This window comes from Aythya ferina, assembly GCF_964211825.1.
Source record: "Aythya ferina genome assembly, chromosome: 22".
Taxonomy (NCBI): domain Eukaryota; kingdom Metazoa; phylum Chordata; class Aves; order Anseriformes; family Anatidae; genus Aythya; species Aythya ferina.
Genome location: NC_140320.1, coordinates 3,650,292 through 3,671,256, shown reverse-complemented (window position 1 = coordinate 3,671,256; position 20,965 = coordinate 3,650,292). Strand labels below are relative to the sequence as shown.

General features: G+C 41.5%; 1 protein-coding gene and 1 long non-coding RNA gene across 5 annotated transcripts in view; one reads left to right on the top strand and one right to left on the bottom strand.

The window, feature by feature from the left end:
• LOC311422437 (uncharacterized protein) overlaps nt 1-20,965 on the bottom strand; it is a 128,365-nt gene that overhangs the window by 59,091 nt on the left and 48,309 nt on the right. Inside the window, exons 1-4 of one of the 3 annotated variants that reach the window (XR_014685353.1) lie at nt 10,044-10,170; nt 9,780-9,856; nt 8,026-8,207; nt 7,576-7,888 (exon numbers count right to left, since the gene is read on the bottom strand). Coding sequence is in view for 1 of the 3 variants with exons in the window: in XM_084495507.1 (XP_084351633.1) it covers nt 8,026-8,041 (16 nt within the window). In the remaining 2 variants the exon portion in view is untranslated. Of the gene's footprint in view, nt 1-7,575; nt 7,889-8,025; nt 8,208-9,779; nt 9,911-10,043; nt 10,171-20,965 lie in introns of those variants that run through there. The other 2 variants (XR_014685354.1, XM_084495507.1) reach the window with 2 other exon arrangements.
• On the top strand, nt 13,821-20,178 carry LOC311422578. 2 transcript variants are annotated; one of them, XR_014685417.1, is made up of 3 exons: nt 13,821-14,286; nt 14,380-14,554; nt 16,164-20,178. It is a non-coding gene; the product is annotated as an uncharacterized lncRNA (long non-coding RNA). The 2 variants fall into 2 exon arrangements; XR_014685418.1 differs by lacking the exons at nt 13,821-14,286; nt 14,380-14,554 and adding an exon at nt 15,208-15,532.

The window sequence follows — 20,965 nt, the reverse complement described above, 5'->3', positions numbered from 1 at the left end:
ATTTTTCTGTTTAGCCACTACACCATCTAACGCAGGCGTAAGCAGTGTGCCAGCCTGACACCAGAAACCTATTTCAGGGATTGGCTGCTCTGTCAGCACTAGGTCTCCCAGCCAGTTTAACAGTAAGCCATAAATCCCAAGAAGGTAGAGGGGGGTGGCAGGCTCTCTGCTGGAGAGGTGTTAAAATGCCAGAGTTAAGTTTTCATCTGTAAGGAATCCAGCTGCATCAGTTCTGCCTTATCTTGAAATTTACATTCCAATTCACAGCAGTGCAAAGCTGATGTGGCAACAGCACTATTTTAACTTCCGTGGTCCTTCTACACACATCACAGCCCAGGCTAAAACAAAGACAAATGATTTCTGCATAACATTACCCAGGTTATTTATTCATCTCTCAGCAGCAAATTCAGAGTTGTCAGCAACACCTTTCTGGCAGCCCTTCCACGCTCCCTTTGCCTTTTCCCAAGGAGGCAAGCGTTTGCTGCCCTTTGCAAGCAACATTAGAGGCATTAACATGCATCGTGGCATGTACCAGCACCAGCAATGCAAGTTGTCTGGCAGGGTGTCACAGCTGGCAAGCAGCCATTAATGCCACTCCAGCAGAGCACAAATTGCAGAAGTACACTGCAATCCTGTTAGCTTTTGACCTGTACTGGCTTTAGCACCGCTGACAGTCCTAGCTTCCCCCCACACACACCTGTTTTGACAGCTTTTTTAGGACAGAAGTACCTAAAGCTAACCAAACATTTCTGCTCTGAATGCCATGGTGCTCTTGAAGACGCGAAGATGCCAAGCCCATGCTTCAGCTACACACAACTTCACATCACTGTCAATAAAGCACAGGAACAGGAGCCTTCCAAGCAAACCTAGAGTTCCTATTGTAAGGCATTGTCACCATTTCTGCTTCTAGCAGCTCCCCAAGCAGGTCCCCATCCATGTTCAGCTTGTGGGGAAAGGTCTGACTGTAGCCTGCTACACGTCAGCTGGAACAAGTTATACTGGGTACTAATTTACACCAAGCAACAGAAAAAGCTAAAGCAACTAAGGTACTTCCCTCCCCCTCCACCACTGCTTTCTGAAAATGTAAGATGAGGGAGTTGCCCTCACCTACCTCCAGCTACTGGCTTTCCTGTTACCAAAATGGAAAGGATGGCAGTGAGGTAAGGTATTACATGTAATGAGCAGCTGTGATGTGATGAGTGCAGTCACAGAGGTGCTGGTGCATTTGCTGAGGTGTTACACTCAATAATATTCAGAAAATAATCATCCTCATGGTTGAAATGAATACCTGCACAAAGAAACAGACCTCAAATCACATCAAATACTGTTTTTCCGTGAGGCTAAAGCCATCTTGAGCCACTGTATGACATGACAAAACTCAGCACCAAGTTTTACCAATTTATGGTTAAAGAACACAGCTGAACTAGGAGTTTCGCTGTCCCTGCTGAAGTACAAAGGACACTTAGCATTCATTTACTGCTTTGCCTAAACTTAACTGAAGTCTCCTTTTACTAATTGTCTTTCATTTGTAAGCTATCTTAGTTAGCAACATTTCTTCCCAAAGAGAGCTTGTTCTGTAGCAAATGCATACCAAAACCTGCAATTAGCAAATGAAAAAAACTGGTTTTTGTTTTGTTTTATTTTCTAGGCAAAACATGTTCTGCACAAGCAAAGTTTCATGTAAATGCACACAGATGTGGCACCAATTAAAGCACACACAACAGCCACATAAACCTTTGAACCAGCCCCTCACCAGACCAGGCACCATTTCCTACCTCTGCCTGTACTCATACTAATTTACTGAATTGCCACAGCAACTTCCAGTCGCTAGCTAATGAGAGAAGTCATATTTCACCATGATGCTGCTGGATCAATACACTTTATAAACACGGGTAGCATAGCTCTAAAAGCGACTGTCTTTTTAAGGATGGAAAACTACCAAGTCACTTTATGCTCACACAGCACATTCCCCCAGGACACGCAGATGTACTAATGTCAACTTTATGACAACAATAATAATACTTTGCTTTCCAGCAGCATCTTTTACACAGGAACTTGGTATGCTTTACAAATGATGGACCAGACGCTCAGAGCTCCTCAGCGTACCTCTGGGAGCATTCATGGAGGCTAACTTCAGCTAAGGATGCCCATCGTTGCAGATCCTGCAGTTAAAGACAGAAGCTAAGTCAGGACTGATGCAAATCATTTTCCAGAGGATCTCTCCCCAACTGTACAGGGAGCCTTGGAAAATCTGCATTTGTAAATACCCTCCCCTCACTCTCTTCTGACTTTAAAATAAACTTGGGAGTACTCAAAAATAGCTGGGCCATGGTGCTTACATCAACATTTTAGGGGACCAGTAATGAAAAGTTTACAGCATCTCAAAGGTACTATGGACCAGTCACCAGGATATCATCCACAAGAACTGATGACACAGAAATCATAAAGAAAACTCTTGAGTTCAAGAGCAATCAGCATAGTCATCTTATCCCTGCCCCTCACTCCACAAGAAGGCTCTTCCCAAAAGCACTTCCACTGTCAGTCCCATTCACCAAGCTGTACTGATACGTTCCGTGCTCATCTTTTTGGTAGTGCAACAGACGAGCTTATTCAGACAGCACAATTCCCTTTTTGCACCCAAACACAGCACATCTTGCTGCCGCCCATCTCAGCCTTGCTGTAAATGACAACCTTTGTGGTATTGCTATGCTGAAGTTAGACAGAACAAACAGGGAACCACGTGTAACTGTCTTGAATCTCAAACAGTTACAGTAATAAAGTTTGACACTGCTTCACAGTAGAACAAAAGCATCCACAGACTGTTCAGAACTCAAATCATTCAGCCAGGTACACAAGATTCCCTGGAAAGTGCTTCTTCATTGCTCTGCAGTAGAAGGAACACCTGCACCTGAGGAATTATACCACTAATGAGGCTCCTCAAACTATACAGTGAGGGAATTCTCATTGTGTTACAGTGAAAGCAGTGTATGCCCACTTTGGTAGGGAAAAAATAGAAGTTTTGTTTCCAAATGACAAAAGATACAAGGCAAAACAGTCCAAGGAAAACCTTACTTATTGAAAATAAGCCTGTGACTTCATAAATAAAGCTCTGGAACAAGATATACCCATCAGCCTCCTTCCTTAAGAAAAGGATCTGATCTTCTGTGGTGCCAGAACAAAACAGACTTCATCTATTGCAGATTTATGGCTGATCTTCCAGATTTCATTTGAAAGAACAGGCTCGGCATATGCATATACCAACTGTACGCACAAAGACCACCACCCATGCAAGATACAGTAGCCAACTGGTGCAGAAAGAAAATACAAGTGGAGCTAAGCACGGTTCCTTATTTTTTCCACCCTCTTACAGTGTGCAGGTCCCTTCCTACTAACCTTCATTACTTTCAGAGGAAATCAATATACGGTGTAGATTAGACTGAGCTTTCAGACACTGAATATTTGTTCTTCACTGGCATTTGAGATCTGCTTTTTGAAAAGACAACACTGAGTCCCTTAGAACTCAAATAATTTACTCAGGTGATGCAACTGAATCATTCCAGTTCCTCTTAACAAATACTTAGGACATGGGTGGAAATAATGAATGCAAGAGCATCAAGGAAACATGAAAGCCCAAATCATACCACGCTGCCAAGGCTCTACACTTGTCACACATTCCATGCTCATTACTAAATGCCTGGGCATCTTATTTCTGATTTGCCTTTCTGCTCTAACATTCCTGTCATCAGTTGAGATGTTTTGATGAACACCCCTGTGAAGCAGCAGCAAGCCTATGAGAGCTACAGAGCCCTTAGCCACTAAGTCCGAGTTTGGACCAGGCTTGAATGCTCTCAGGAATTATCAAAGCAGTGAGAAAACAGACATCCAACTGACAGCAAACAAGTAAAAACTAATGTTGTGCCCAGAGAACGCATTGAACTTGTTAATAAAATCTTTCCTTCCCATCTGACCACAGCAGAGTTTGGAAAACTCTGCATTTCCCAGCTATGCACCTGGGTTCCTTGCACTCCCACCAGATCATCAGGATCTTCAGGAACAGAAGTGCCCAGTTCACTAAAGCCAGACTTAACATCCCTACCAAGCACTCACAAAGGAACTGAACCCCCGTTTTCCAAGGGAGAGGAGAAATAAAGGCCACTGTTGTTCTAAACAGCATTTTAAATGGCCTTTTACACCACTTTTCCCCCCATAATTTTCCTTCCCGTCAGACTTTTGCTATTTCAAAATATATCTCTAACATGCACAATACCAACCTCTTAATTTTTATTCCTTGCAAGACCATTTCCCTCACTATCATGTAAATGAGCCTCCCTGGAGCTCTTAAGCATTATTATACATCATGGCAGTTGTATTACTCTCTGCGCACTATAAAAGCAGTCCAAGACTCAATTACTATTCACAGATGAACAAAGTATACAGTGCATTTACTGAAGTTATGGCTGCTTAAGGTATATAGCCTCTACATCGTACACGTTTACTTATGAAGTGCCTTGAAAGAGAAAAGCATGGCTGTTGAAGGACATTCCTATAGACAATTTAGGTTTGTCAATAAATGCCACGCTTCTATGCAACGTTCATTTCAATGAATTGATTCCATTCATAGCTGCAACCCTGACATAAGCCCTGTTCTTTCCTGTTGCTTAAAGAACTTCAATGAGAGGTCTAAATTCAACTAAATTCTGACTCAAGGGACATCTGAAAGAAACTAATTTTAAGTCACAATCTAAAGCCTTTTGTTTGGAGGCTTCCAAAGGTAGTCTACTGGTTTTCTTCCCCAGTAAGAGCATCTATACTCACACAGGTACTACGTGTTAAATGCTTTTAGTGTAGCTGAGAGGACTGAGGTACTTTCAGCCGTATTCATATGAAATATGATCATCTGCATCCTGCAAATTCCCCAAAACCTTCACCCCAGCCAAATAAAAATGTGCTGTCTAAAATTTCTCAGCCTAAGTACAGAGCTACTTTCATTATTATGCAGTCCAAGTGAGTAGCTTTGGCATCAAAAGGTGATGATATACAGCCTGTAACAAAAACCAGAGCAGAGAAGTCTGCAGGTGTAAGCAGGAACTGTTATTTCTGAAAACACAGTGTAAATACAATAATCGGGACATCCTTACCCTATTAAAAATCCCCAAGGAACTGCTCCACAATTCAGTTGAATAAAAACAGAAGGTAAGAGGCAAGCCAAAGGTATACCAATGTCTTTGAATCTGCAGTCTGCACGAGGAAAAAAATCCATCAGCTTGAGACATTATTATCATAGCCAGTAGTTCTTGGGTTTTACTTTACTCCTACAGCTAGCTGAAGTTAAACTCTTAGGGACCATTGCCTACCTTCCTCAGTACTATGGTATTCGTAATTGAAGCTACTAACATTGAGGAAAGAATTGTAATGAACCACAAAGAGTTCTATATTCCTAACACTTAGGCTTGCAGTACTCTCCAAGCTTTCTCAGCAGACTGGCTCTGTCTTTATAAGCAGGAGGAAAAAGCACTGTACTAAGACAATATTTCTAAATAGTTCCAACTGCACTCCAGCGTATACTTCACCCAGTAATTGCCCTATTAAATGATCATCTGTGGCAAGATAAACATCATTTGTATAATGCCTCACCAGTTCTCCAAATATTTAGCAGTAGATATGCAGTTTTGTGGTCAGTCACCTCCCAGCCATGTACTTAAGGACCTCGTGCTAGCAGCAGTTCTGGTATTCAGTCATTGTTCTACAGCCTGGGGTACAGAACATATGGCACAACAACCGTGTCCTAGAAAAGGTTGCAACTCTCCAGCAAGAGCCACAGATCCTGCAAGCACCCGACTCATTAATCTGCAACAAAAACTAAATTACCTCACTGCAAGAAAGCAGCCCCAAGGCCATCTATTGGCCATTTCAGTCTGTTCTCTGAATCTGTGAAGACCTCCATTTCTTTGTTGTATTTTCATCCATGTAGAGGACTCACCTTGAACCTCATCCAACAGCTACAAAGATTCAGCTGTCAGGGGTTTAATATTCAGTGCAGGTGCAGACAACATCTAAGAGCTCAGGTACCCTCTATCAGCCTACTGCTGCTGTAGAGCAACAGTTCTGCCCTGTAACACACTCCTAGGGCCCAGCCCTTCCAGCCAGAAGGCAGGGGTGTTCGTATTCAAAGCACTGAAGAACTGACAGACTTGAAGCTATGCTGTTGTTGGTTTTGTCTTAATTCCCAAGCTTACTACATGAAGGGGTAACTGTGGCACCAGTATTCAGCACCACCAACACGCAAAGCAAGGAATAAATCAGAAGCTAACTAGTTATGTTGCACTAAAAAGCAAGCCTTTGCTTTCATGGAGGCAAGACATAGACCAAGAAGCAGGAAACAGACAAGAGAAAATGAAAGAAAATTATCGATACTATTCCTGTGTAAGGCTTGAACCAGTTTCACAGCTCTAAAATTGAATATTAAGCCCTTCCCTTCAGTACCTCTCTGGAGTAAGGGTTACTAATAACCTAGAAACCCAAATATCCTGCCATAGTCCAGAAAAATGCTTGTACACTGGATCCTGCTGACATCCTCTCCGCTACTGCCACTGACTTTGAAGGACGAGAACTCACAGTACTTCTACAGGCATTGCAACGTTCAATGTGATGGCAGCAAGACAGCCATTTCAGCTCCTCCAGCTCCCTTCTCCTTACCCCTAGAGAAGTAGTGATGCAAGTGCTGCAGGCTAACCAACTGCTCAGTTCCCACAATAGCATCAAAAGCTAACTGCATCTGTGCTGAAGGGCTAACACCACCCAACAGCAGAACTTGCATATTAACATCACTGTCCTACCAGCCAACTTCTAAGGTCGCACTCCTAATAATTAACTGCTACTTTTAAGACTTATTTCAGTCTATTTAGCTTTCCATTAAAAGCCTTATCCATCAGGACACATACAGAACTTCAGATCAGAAAGATCCACACACCTGTACCAGTTTACAAAATACCCCTTAGTGAGCTTGGGCAGAACATCTCAAGTTCTTTACAGGATCAGGACTTCACTGCGTAAGTTCATAAAAGCTGACCAGTATTCAGACTAAATTCAGAAGGGCACAAGCTTATCAGGCAGAGAAGAATACATCATTAAGCCACACATTTAAGAAATCTCAATTTATGAATTCTGAAAACAAAGAATAAAGCCAATTGTTTGAATCGTTATAAGGAAATGCAGCTTCTGAGTTTGACTAAATTTGTGAAGCTCAGCTCTGTACTACCAAAAATCAGAAAGACAACAGAATTAGAGGGAAAAGCAACGGTACAGAACTCAAGAGTCCTGAGTTCTAATGAAAGTAGCTCTGTCTCATTGGAGCAGACTAAGAACACTGCAGCTTGCTGAAAGAAGAGTTGCATGAATGGTAAGCTGCTTACGTGAACAAAAAGGTCAAGGAATCAAATCTGCCACTTGCAAAAAAACATCTACAGATTATCAGAAGTCTTGTTATATTCTCTCTCACCACTGCAACATACATTTCGGATAAAATGCTGTGTAATTTCCTCTATTTTCTGGAGATCAGAACGATCACTATACATCTTGATATTGTCCCATTTTTTATTTTTACCAGACCAGCCTTTAAATGACAACTGTTACAACTGTGAGACATAGTGTAACTTAGGGAATTTAAAACAGTTTCACCGTTAACCGTGACAGAACTAGTGCTGTTCAACTAACACCTTCCTAAAAAGATAATTTAATTCCATGCGAGAGGTAACTAACTACTCACTAACACTTCTCCCTGAGCTCCACCTGCCAGTGCTGTTAGGAGCTAAATACTTGCAGGTGACATGTTTCATTAGTGGTGGGACTTCCCTCTGTGTTTCCATCAGCTCTGGGAACAAGATGAAAGCTGTGGAGAGATTGAAAAGTTCCTTTTACATACTTGCATACATTACAGCACACCTTTCGTCTTCAGTGGTCAAAACAGCTTCACCGTTCGTGAAAGCAAAATACCTGTAATAAAGCACCTCATGACTCATTTCTTACCCATGTAGACAGCCATCCCTAGAAACCTCCAGCATCTCTTGTACCCAGCAGGGAGCCATCTCTCACTGCCACTCTTCTTGCAGGTCTGAACAAACCACCTCAGGATGGATAAAACACTCAAGAAGCTGGGCAATGTCAGTTTTGGCAGGTTTTCAAAGAAACCCCAGATCCTCCAGTGGCAGCTGCAAAAAAAGGGGAACAAATCAACATAGAACTCATTTGTCCAGCAGAAAGAGAGCTCTCATTTACACCGCTTTTAATCTATTCATGCATGTTAATAGTTCACTTGTTAATACCTTACAGCTGAAAGTGCACCTTCCAATGGAAACCATTTCTGCCTAGTAAAAGCATAAAGTATACATTTACTTACATTGCTGTAGTCACATATAACAAACAACCTTTAGATGAAGCACGATTTTCCTTGCCAGCTTAACTATACAACAGCACTACTGTTTTGTCCTGCAGGCTGTTATCGATTTTGCAAGTTGATGTATGGCTTGACCAGCATATGTTAATTAAATGCTGGATCCATTTTTAGAGACATCAATTGCTTCTTCTCTAAGAGAAGAACTGCATACACTGCATAACACTGTTTGTCTGCACAGAGTAGTTGCTTAGCACAAACACCTGAGGCTTATGGAATTACTAAGTTTCACATGGGTATACATTATTTTAACACTTGTTTCAAAATCAGAACAAAAGAAGCTTTCAGCTTCCACTGAATAAGCCTCAATTATGGACTATATCAAGAGCAAGAAGTGTTATTTTGTCATGGCAAAACCTTTGATTCCAATTCCTTACAGATCTACTTAATTACGTCTTAAGAAGCCATACACAGCAAGCTCACTTCATAAACTATTTTACAAAGGGACTCCACGATCTTGCAACTTCAAGAACCAACATAAAAGAAGCCATCTTCCAAGCTTTACACCTCAACCTCACTGCAAGTGAGGCTAAACCTGTTTCACAAGGCATATAAGTTTATGTAATGGCAGAAAACCAAGTTATAAATAGCTGCTATCTCAAGTAATGCTTAGTACACGCTTTCCCCACCATCTATATTCTGGCACCTCCCAGTTTTGGTATCTGACCTTATCTTTTTTTTATGTTTAGTTCCAATCTGATTTCCATTCACTGCACTAAACCCCCTTAGCTTGTAAACAAGATAGTAAGTCACTTACCTTTCCTGGTCTGAGGAGCTTTTGTACTAATGAACCCATCCTTTCCCCAGCACTCTTTTCCAAGTTTTCATATCTAACTCAATCTGCAGCAACTCCATAAATGAAAAAATCTTACAAGTATTTATTGTTGTTCTTTAGGGTTTTACTGTCCCTGCATTTATGCCAAGTTATTTTTGAAGTTGCACTGAAATGCAGGAAAATCACCTACAGAAGAAGGAAGACACTCTGAATTTTAACTGACAGAGCTGAAATAGTTCATTATTTTTATTTTCTGGACAGTTACGTCTTCTATCTTTCATTCATACGCCTGTCCAGAAGTTGATTCTGAATGGTATCACAAAACTATCACGTAAATACAATTAACACCTGTATCTGCATTTTCCCTTCTCGTTTGAGACACAGCTTACCTTGATGCATATACTTCTTCCATTTTGATAACTACTTCATCTACTAAATCTATTTCTACATAAAGTGACTAACATGGTACTAGTTAAAAATATAGAATTTTTATATGGATAAACTGCAGATATGCTGCTGGTTGTTTCTACATGCATAAGCCACTTCCCTACCCACCTGCTTCCTCTGTAGATTAACACACGGTTCCATTTTCAAGCAGGCAGGAGCTCAAGCACATACACCTCATTCCAGACCTGAAATGAAAACATAAATGTGAAAGCAGCCAGTAAACTAGAGCAACAAAGACACAAGCAGCTGTAAACAGAGGGGTTATTTTGTATCTGCCTCTAAAGGAAGCTGCAAGCTCTCAGCAAGTTCCCGAAGGCGTCCACCCTTGAGTTTATCCTGCAAAACCGCTGCAAATAGGCTAAAAATACACACCTACCATCCTGCTGCTGCCCAGTTACCGCTTATTGCCCTAGCGAAGCAATCTACCCTTACAACCTCAGTCCTAAACACCCAGAAACCATACTGCAAATTCAAAAAGAGAAAAAAAAAATAAAATTCTTAAAGCTGTTTTAGACACATGCGTGCCCCCAAAATGGCCGCCCCCACATGGCTGCCCCAAAATGGCCACCCCCACAACATGGTGGCAGCAGTGGCCTGCCCCTTAGTGGGGTTTGGCCTGTGTGACGGGCTCTGAGCTGCCTGGCCAGGCATCTGCTGCGTTGCCCTCAGACTATTGAAGGAAACATCCCTGAGAACTAATTCAGTATTAGTGATTAAAGATCTGGGAGTGTGTCAAAATTTAGTGTTTTTTCTTCGAAGTTTACCAGCGTAATTCAGTTTGCTCTCTTGTTCTGTAAAGCTCGCTTTGGCCATCAATAATTTATGAGTTGCTGTGTACTTTGTGTAGTAATTGGGTAATGATTGTAGTTGGGGAAAAGCAAAACAACGCAAACAAAATCAGCGCTTGCTGCTCTTACAGCTCTATTCGATTAGGGACTACCTGAGAGTATGTTTAAATTGCTGCATTACTTGCTCATATAAAACAAATCTTTTGACGTTTAGCTGTTCTTTCTGCAGCTTCATAAGGTGGCTGCTGCCCTACCTTCGGTATGAAGTGTTTGTGTAAACTCCCGTACTTTAGGGAGTTCTCACCTGGGTGGAGATGAGAAAGCGCTGGCAGGCTCCGACCTGATAGAAAGTGCAGGGTCTGAAACCTAGTTTAATGCATTTGAGCACTAAAGCTGGAGTCCTAAATCTGGTTATTTTTCCATCTAATAGTAGGGTGTTGTGGGCTTTATATTAAGGCATATTATTGGTACTGGAGTGCAGAGTACCTTTATGTTGATTAAGAATATTTTAGGATTCTTTATTCTCATCTGAAGTTGGAATGAAGTGGTTCAGTGAAAGACAGGTTTGCAGTAATCCATGAGGAGGGGATGGATCTGGTTAGGAACCTGCCTTCAATCAACACATACTTGGTCAAATGAAAGCCACTTCAGGAAGCCCTCTGGAAAGGCAGTGCATGGTATGTGCACCATAATGATCAGGCACAGGAAAAGCAACAGGTTTGACTTTTCTGCAGGCAGCTGACTAGCTGTAGGATTTTCACAGCAGTATTCATTGCAAGGCAGAATTTTAACCTGGGCCTAGAGGTTTCAGGATGTTTAACAGAGTATTTAACCCTGTTCCTGGTGGGACATTTGGAACATTACATTAAAGTAACGTAAAAGCTTTTGCAGGGGAGTTATCTTAAAATGATGTGCTGCACGGTGTGAAATATATGTTTAACAGAGGATCAGTAGTCCTTTGAGGGGCAGGAATCACTTGCAGAGAAGAGGCATGTAATGGAAAGTGTAACTCATGTACCTGTCCTGGTCTTATTCATGGCATGCAAAGGCTGGCTCTGCAGCCCAGAGATGAAAGTAAGGTGATGGGGAGATTCTGCCTCCCTCACAAAGGAGTGCTCATGCGGCCTTGTCACTGAAGGTCAATATCCCATCTAGGTTTCTTCTTTGGAAGAAAAAATGTGACTTTTCACCCCAAATCCAGAGATGTAAGCAATTATTTCCAAATGTCATTTTCATCAACATGCTAATCCTTGTCCGAGGTTTGTCATGTTAAAATGACTTGTCTTTCCACAAGCTACTTAAACTATCTGATAGAAACCACTTCTCTACAGCCCTTCTGGCTCTGCTACATGTGCACGTGACATTTCACAGCTGTCAAAAGGAGAAAAGTTTAAAACTTGGGATAATGCTATTATCTGACATTGTACTGTGGCCAGCTTCTACCTCTGTGCCCTCTTAACAGTGCATTACCTCAGAAGCTCCTTTGTCCCCGAGAAAGTATCTCAAATTTAGGTCGCAGCACAGTGACCAACAGCAGAGCTGCTTAGCTGTGGTTATATCAATGTGGACAGTTTAAAGCTGTGTTGGAGTTTGAGAAGAGGTTAATGTGCTTTTAATCCAACTGTGAGCTTCTGCCTTGCTGAAAGCCTGAGTTTTCCCTATCTGGGAACGGTAGGGTTGAAGTTCAAATGAGTTTCAGTCTCCATAATTGTGCGTTGTGGTGAACATAAAGGAGCTAAACTGGTGTTACAGCCAGGATGTATCACTTACTGCCCCTGTACTCACATGGCAGTTGGCCTGGGATGCTGAACTGTATAGACAGATTATTTTATCTTCTAAATTAATAGCCTACTGTGATATACTGCTTGATTACAGATGCAGTTTTAGTGAGTTTGGAAACTAAGAGCAAGCCTGAGAGCCATAAGAAGCTAATGCATGTAACCATTCATGCTCTGTGCAAGAAATCATATTCAACATGAGCTCTATAACACAGGAATATTTTGAAGTCTGATTTGGCATCATGAAATGCTACAGTGAATGAACAAATGCTGATGGGCTGCCATCAGTGTTGCAATAAAATAACTGTAATTATGGGGGAAACAAATAATAAAAAAGCCTAACTGTATTTAGCAGTTTCTTTATTGTCAGCAGTAGGATGTATATTCTCCTAACAGATTTAGAAACTGCAGTGATAGGTGGTGAATCGTGTTGCTGCCACCATCATTCACTTACATTAGGATGATCTTGATAGGTATTTGCAATTGTTCTCTAGAGAGGCTCTCAATTGTTGTAAGAGAAACTATCCTGCTGTATTGAGTCAGCCATGTGCAATATAACCATTAGGATGGCATGGGATCTCCAGATAATTAGTGAATCAGATTTATTGCCCACTCTATTGCCATTCTTTTAAATGTCCACCCTGTTTTTTCCCATGGTGTCTTCTGTCTAGTGCAGTTAGAAAGTAATAGCTTCTTCACCAGCCTTTCCTCTGAGTGTTTGGCTATGGGGAAGGAATCTTCTGTACCCATACTAAAGGTTGAAAAAATAATGTGAACTTTATTGCTGCTTTCAGTTGGGAGCTCAGTCCTTTAGTTATTTGCAGGTGATGGTTCTTACATGAATTCAACCCCAGGAACAAGAAACAACAATGCATGGAATTCTTAGCCAGTTATGATCGCTTCAAATTTCGTATGAATTGGAGTCAGGCATCAGTCAGGAAAACCCCCTTTGTTTGCGTGCAGCACCCTGGCAGAATGTGAGTGCTTTGGCAGGTGTGAGAGGAGAGGCTGGGAATGGTCCAAGCTGACAAGAAGTGACTTCGAGCATGATTCTGGATTTCACAGCAACGTGACAGGAAAAACACCTCCTGTTTCCTGCTTTGAATTGAGAAGTAGATGGCTAAATTTTCTGTATAGGATTCTAAGGATAAATCCAGCTCTTTTCTTTGATTCTGCCTGGCTGTGCAATAGGTGCTGAAAGACTGAGTGCTGCCTTTCGCATCTAAGGAGCTTTGAAAAAGATGTTGTCACTTCTGATAAAAACATTTTTTAGCACAGTGAGCGCTGCATTGTAAAAGGGTTGTGAGGATATGAGAGGAACAGTCGAGGTATCAACAAATGGTGACTTGGTCCTGTGAGAACCGATGGTGATTTTTCACAAAAACTGTCAGGTAGCACAAAAATAGAGATGGTGTGTGTAGGTTTGTTTTCTCCCAGAAAAAGCAGGAGCAGCTGGTGAAGTAATGCTTTCTAAATCACTTGCCACATGTGAAAAAGATTTAAGAATGGTATTAATCCAGTTAATTGGTCATATAATGCTCTTAAGTTGGGTATAAATTAGTTTACTTCAAGTTTTTAAGGCTGGAGTGTGAGCCATCACTGTACTTGAATAGTTGTCTTAAGCCAGGTGGATTCCACCTCTGTTTTCAGAGGAAACCAATAGCAGAAATGCAGCTCACTTTCCTGAAGTCCCTCTGTTCAGCACGTGCTGTTCCTTCTCCGTGAACCAAGTGTTACCAGGATGCTGCGCTGCTTTCCACCAGGCAACTGCTATTTACCAGTGTTGGACTGAAATACTACATACACAGGATGAAGGGCTTAGCTCTGTCTGCTCCTGTAAGGCTCCAGTGGTGCAAAGTTGCATGCAAGTCCTTAATTTCCTACTCTAAGTATGCTAAAATGAATGCTGATATGAATTGTGTAGTGTTTAATGTATAAATAGGTTTGCAGGACCTACTGTTTAGCTACCAACACTTCACATGAATGAACATAGTCATGCAGTGTTATGAACAAAAACTTCAAATTTCAAAGGGGCACAAAAATATAGATGTGAGAATGTGAGTAAAATATGCATAACTTATAAACATTGTTTGTAAGTAGCTTAATAAAGCATTTATATTTAGCTTCCATATGACATAACAGCAATGGCTTGAGGAGGAATAAAGCCTGAGGAACTGATGCTCAGGGACTTTGGGGAAGCGATTCTGTGCAACTCCTTGATTCTACATAAGACCAGCCAACCAGTAGTGCTCACAGCTGGGGGTGTGCTGCCTGTTGCAGGTTTACAGCAACTTTTTGCTGGTTAGCTGGCAGTCAGGTAAGTGTTCTTTAATGTCTTCCTGCTCTGGGCACCAAGTCTTACTAATTATGGCTCAGTAGTGCCTTATGATAAGGTTGTGTTATTTAATTTGGTAACGGGACATGATGGCTGGGAAACAGCTTGGAGCTCTAGTTACGGGGCAGACTTTGGGCAGTGATATGTAACTTGCTGATGCAACTTTGCTAGTAAATTACAAAGAGGAGAGTGTGGAAGTTGAAATATGCTGTGTTCCTGTAGGTACATCATTTGTGGGTTTGAAATTAATGGCAATAGATTCTGCTCTGTTTGCTCTAACTTGCTACAGATTGCACAGAACTATTTAGGTGAGATACCAGAATAAAACCCAAATAGCTGTGCTCAGAAAGCTAACTTTAAACACTAACCTTAAAGACACATTCTTGTTTCCCCAGAAACTATTTTTATGGACTTGCTAACAGCTCTATACTAGAAATCTTTTGCGGGACAGTAATAGAATTATGGAATGGTTTGTGTTGGAAGGGACCTTAAAGATCATTTAATTCCAACCCCCTGTCATGGGCAGGGAGACCTCCCACCAACCCAGGCTGCCCAAAGCCCCATCCAGTCTGGCTTGAACACTTCCAGGGATGGGACAACACCACCCTCATAGTAAAGTATTTCTTCATAAATTCTTCCGTACTTCAATGGCTTAGGCTAAAATAGAGTTAATTTGCTTCATAGTAGCTCTGGTGCTATGTTTTGGATTTGTGACAGCACTGATAACACTGTTTTAGTTAGTGTTGAACACTGCTTACGCAGTGTCAAGGTTTTTTCCTGTTTCTCTTGCTGCTCTGCCAGTGAGTAGGCTGGGGGTGCACAAGTAGGAAGCGGACAGCCTGGACAGCTGAACCAACCTGACCAAAGGAATATTCCCCACGGGAGCACGCTGTGCTCAGCAGTAAATGCTGGGGGAAGGACACTCAGAGATAGGCACTGGGCTTCCCAAGTAGCTGTTAGGTATGATGAAGCCCTGCTTTCCTGGAAATGGCTAATCACTGCCTGCTGGAGGGAAGTAGTGAATGGATTCTTTATTTTGCTTTGTGCACGCAGCTTTTTCTTTACCTTTTTGCTTTACTTTACCTTTTTGCTTTAACCGTTTATATCTAAGCCTGTGAATTTTCTTGCTCCTATGCTGTTTCACCCCTCCCTGCCACTGGGGGACAGTGAGTGAGAAGCTGTGTGGGGCTTAGAGCTAACCCACAACACCAAGATCCTTGAAACTTGAAAGGGAGTCAAAAATAATGATTATGTTAGTTCTCTGCATTAAAAATATGGTTCTTCTACTGAAATAGTGACTTGTAGCTATTAAGAATAAAGAGTTGCTCTTCTCACTTAGAATCTTTCAAAAACTTGGTCTTGCTGCTCCCCCTGCTATCTTTACTTTCTGGGTTATATGTGAAATCTTGAAGTATCTTTTTGTTTTAATGTGAAACTTTTTGTTTTGTTGAGTGGCACCACTTCAGGTGAGGTACTGAATTAACTTGCAGTCTGTCTTAGCTTGCTTCACAAGAGAAATGTTTTTAGGAATGGAAAAACTAAGGTGGAATAGCTAACACTTGTAAAAGTAACTAATGTCATTTATAACTAGTCTTTTACAGGCCTGCTGGGTGCTCTGGTAGCAGCAAGAAGGTTCCTACTGTTGGGCAGGAGACGTACATCACTTAAAACTTCCCTGGAAGGCATACCTGTGAACATGGGAGATAATCTCAGTAAGGAGCCCTTCAGTGTGGTTTACACAAAGCCAGTTGCCAAGAAGGTGGATCAAGTTCCAGACACAGCTTCAACACATCCTTACAAGCCTGAGGACTTCCAGGGTACAGCCAAAGAGCCGGCTAAGGGAACTTGTAAGGATTTTCAGGCTTCTGCAGATGCAAGAAAAAGATTGTAAAAGTGATCAAGAGCATGTGCTGTAAAAACTGTTCTGTCAGCCTGAGACATGCAGGCTGTATTTGTTCTCTGTTTCCATTACAGGCCATGCAGGTGTGGAAGGCTGAGGCTTGTTTCAACTGCTTCCCATCCCTGCAGACTGAAGATGGGGATTGTATCGCAATCTCTCAGTATGCTTGTTTAATATCCTTTCTGGTTTTTCGAAGGGGGGGCCTTACAGCAACTGAATTCTTCTTTGGTGTCTAACAGGTTGATTTTTTTTTTTTCCTTAGAAGCATGTTGTCCTTCTGTATGGTGAAGAATGAATACCTAATGAACAATAGCTGGTGTTCATGTCTTTGGTAATGGCCTTGCTGATGTATTTTGGCTGTACTGAATGATTAATAGTGGCTAGAGATGCCTCTTCCTGGTAGATGTGCATCTTAACTGGACTGACTTGGGCCAGTCTGTGTATTTACGAGAGTAACTCTACCTTCTGGGAAATTTTATCAGTGTTAGAAGCTGTCTGTTATAATCTGAAGACATGACTGAGTTTAAAATGAATACTTTCTGTGCAATATTTCAAAGCATCAGTGAAGTTCCTTAATGTGTCAAGACCTGTACTACTGAGACTTGGCTGAAGACACTTAGATGATTCTAGAGATCTTGCAACTTTAATGTAAATGAAGTTGTTTGAAAGCTATGGATAGAGTCAGTATAATGAAGACAAATGCAGGACCTGAAGAAACCTGAGTTCTGTAGTGGGCATTCTGTAACTTGAGTGTTCTGCACCTGTCTGTCATCCAATTAGTACCAAAGTAATTTTTTTCTCTCATGTTTTAACTAGACTTCAGAGGCCTCATTGTGCTGGGGAAAACACCAGGCTAATAGCTGAGGCAATGTAGCTCTCCTGCAGTTACTGTGGTTGGAGTTTGTAGTGACTGAACAACGAAGTCCTTGGCCTGAGCTGTAATAAGGTGAAAAGAGGCCTTGCTTTCTAATTGAGGCTGTCACACTGATGTTTCGAAATTCTCCCTTAAAAAGGAAACTGAGATGTATGCAACGCGGTTCTTCAAAGCGTTTCTAAACATGTGTGCTCTCCTCTGAAGTTTTACTTAGGTTGAAAGCAGCTTCATTATTTTTTAATCTTTTACTTACCATACTGTTGTCTCAAGCTGTTTGATCTTTTTGCTAGTCCTGTTTTTGCTCAGTCCAGTACTTATTTAGGTGGGGGATGTGCTTTAAGGTTCCTGGAACAAAACCATCTTCCACCCATGTCATTGCTCTAAACAGTTTGGCCCCTTCTGCTGCTTTTTCTTCTGATCTAGGCTTCACAGCATCTGGTGCTCAAGGTATCTGAGTTAAAGCCACATTCAGCTCTTTCTTGGGCCTGTATGGAATGTCCTCTTCCAGTGCCTATTGCCAGAATGAGGAATATGGATGGCATGACTAATTATGTGACTTACTAGTTCCTGGATCAGTCTCAAGTAAGCTAGCTTGGCTTACCTGTGTGAGAAACATCTGGAGATACTCTTCTTCATTAAAGAAGTGAGAATAGGGTTGATGTGATATAAAATTGATATAAAATATGGAATCTTGTTCCCTATTAGGGTGTGAATAGAGAGCTCAGGTGCTAAGTCCATGCTGGGTAGACAGGACAAGAGTGGGTCTAGGTTAGCAGTGGGCCTTGCATTGCAGTTAAAGAAATACCTTCATTTATTTGGAAGGCTCTGGAATATTGGTTATGACACTACATTCAGTACATGTGTACCAAAGGTGTGGGAATTGGGAGCTGATATTCTGCTGACGCACTGCCTTCACTGTGCCCACGGCAGGGGGTTCTGCTGCAATGCACTGGTGGGTGACCAGGTGTGGGGACACCAAAACTGGTCTGCAGCCACAATGTGCTGGGGGAGCAGATCTCCTGCAGGTGGCAGTGGGCTTGAATTTTGACAGGCTTTGTCAGAAGTCGAAGAGGCTAAATTCTGTTTAGCCAGTGACTTTGGCCAGCTGGGGGACAAGAAGGCACATGGCCCAAGGGTTCAGCTGGATTTCTGCAGCCCTCTGAGCAGTGAGGGGCTGGGAAGGCTCTGATACGTGCATCCCCTTGAAGTTGGTCTGCCAAATCAATTCAACTTTTGCAAGGAAAGTGTAACACTCTGTATCAGACAGTGTGTGCACACCTTTCCAATGCTGTAAATGCAAAAAATCCACAGAGGCTAAGGAAAGAAAATTAGACTTCTTGTTTATCGTCTTTCCTTTAACTGTTCTAACGTACTTTGTCAAGAGTCTTAAACCAATGTTATTTAAAATGTTACAAGCATACAGATCTAAAAACATTTTAAAATGGCATTAAGTAACACCTTGCGTGTGATACAATAGGGAACGGTGTGCGGAGGAACTGACTTAATGGAACTAATGTTCAGGGACACAAGAAGTGGAGCGTGGGGCATGGGGTTTGGAGCCTGTCTTGATGTGTGCTGAAATACCGAACAATGTAAGACTTAACTGCTTTGTGTTTAACTGTTAGGAGATGACATGGTGGAGTTGCTCTTTTTGATAGGTATGGGCTATGTTCCTGTACCACTTGCTCACAAAGCAATGAAGGGGGAATGTAATGCCTTGTGATATATAGCTGTAATTAAGCACCTGTCAAAATAAGTTGTCAAAGCATGTTAAAGTAATTTTGATGTATTATTGTTGGTGAGCTCTTGTGCTGGTATTTACCCTGCAAGGGGGAAGTCCATGCTTTATTTCAAAAGTACTTATGCTCTCCAGTCTTGTGTAACAGCCCATTAACTTGTAGAAGTACATAATCTTTCACATTAAATCAGGGATCTCAATACTATGGTTTTAAGTCTCTAGACATAAATGTAAGGCATTCTGTGACCATTGGAATGCTTTGCATACCCCATGGGGAATCTGCATACAATTTCCTTTGTGATTCTCTGAAATGGATGACTTGCTTATTTAAGCCTAATGTATTTAACTCCATTCTTCCATCTCCAGATCAGTGGCTTGAGTGAAACAATATAAATTTTGACCAATTTTTCTGCCCTTTCCCCTTCCCCACAGGAACCAGTTAATTTCTGCTTTTTCAGGTGTGTGGATGTTAATGAAATTTTCTTCATCTGTGGGTGAAAATATTCTTGATTTCTTCAGAAGCTAATCTACCTCAGCTAAGAATCTGTCTCCTATATTAGTGCACTTAAAATATTTGCATAGTTAATTCACTATCTAGGTATGTTGCTGTTGTGATGCTGAAAGCATTGGGAACAATTATATACGGAAGATTTTTGTCTTCTGAGACATCTGATATTTTGTGTAAATAAAATAAAAAATAAACTGTATTGATTACTGCACTAAGCTGTCTCCTATGTGAATGAGACTACTTTTAAAATCAAAGTGAAGATGAACTTCTGACAGGCTGAGGAGGACACAAGTCCAGGATGCTACAGGGAGCAAAGAAATGTGAAATTGAGCACTGAGACCCCCCCCGCCTGAGGAAGAGCATGAACAAGGTGTGCTGTGGAACTGAAGATAGCACTCAGAAGCAGTCCAGTGTGATCAGAGTGAGCCTTAAACCTTGTTCTTTTTGTAGGAACGCAAAGCCTGGCATACTTTTGTCCTGAAAAATAACAGATGCCCAATGTGCTGTGGAAGTAAATGAAGTGTATGTGGAAAATTCTACGGTATTCAGCAGTCAGCAAGGAAATAAAAACACTGTGGTGAAACTCGGACAGCTGTGTATCTTTGCACATTACAAGACAGGTCTATTTTCAGGTTACTAGATGTGTAACCATACTTCACACATGCACACTTGCATATTTCTCAGTCATGCAGCATGTGTCCCATTGATGTTTCTGTTCACAAGCAAAGCGTTTGCCCTAACTTCCAGGTCAAATGACATCAGTGCTTTAGCTAGTTGCCCTAGCTTTACCAGAATCTAATGTTTTAGACTAGTTTTTACATTTGAGTACAATGTTATTTAGCTTTCCCTATGTATACTTGTCCTCTGCCTGTGACAGCTAATACTCCCTTCCAGATAGGTGATGTCTCTGGCCCAAAAAGCTTTTTTTTTTTTTCTCCCTAACGGTGTAATAAAAGTGCTCTCATGCTGTTTTAGTTATACACATATTTACATTGCTGCTCAATCTTAACTGTAGATCATATTGAAACAGCGCAGTAAAAAAGTGTTTTGTTCCTATTTTGTATTAGATAAGCAAACTACACATCAAACACTCAGCCAATAGCACAGCTTGTGTCAGGTGGGGCAAGATGTAAGCTGTCATCACCAGGCATGTGCTGCAATTGGTGATGTTTTTGCAAGGTGACTTACCCCTCTAAAGGCAACTAAGGAGAACAGGCTTTTATCTCAGATTTTGTAGCTTGTTTGCACAGTTACGACAGTATTTTTTCGGACTGGGCCTGATGAAGCAGGTTGTGCTAAGAGACTAGGCCAAACACCTACTGTCATGCTTATAGGTGGTAAAGGTCACGAGAAAATTATTGAAAGCAGACTAA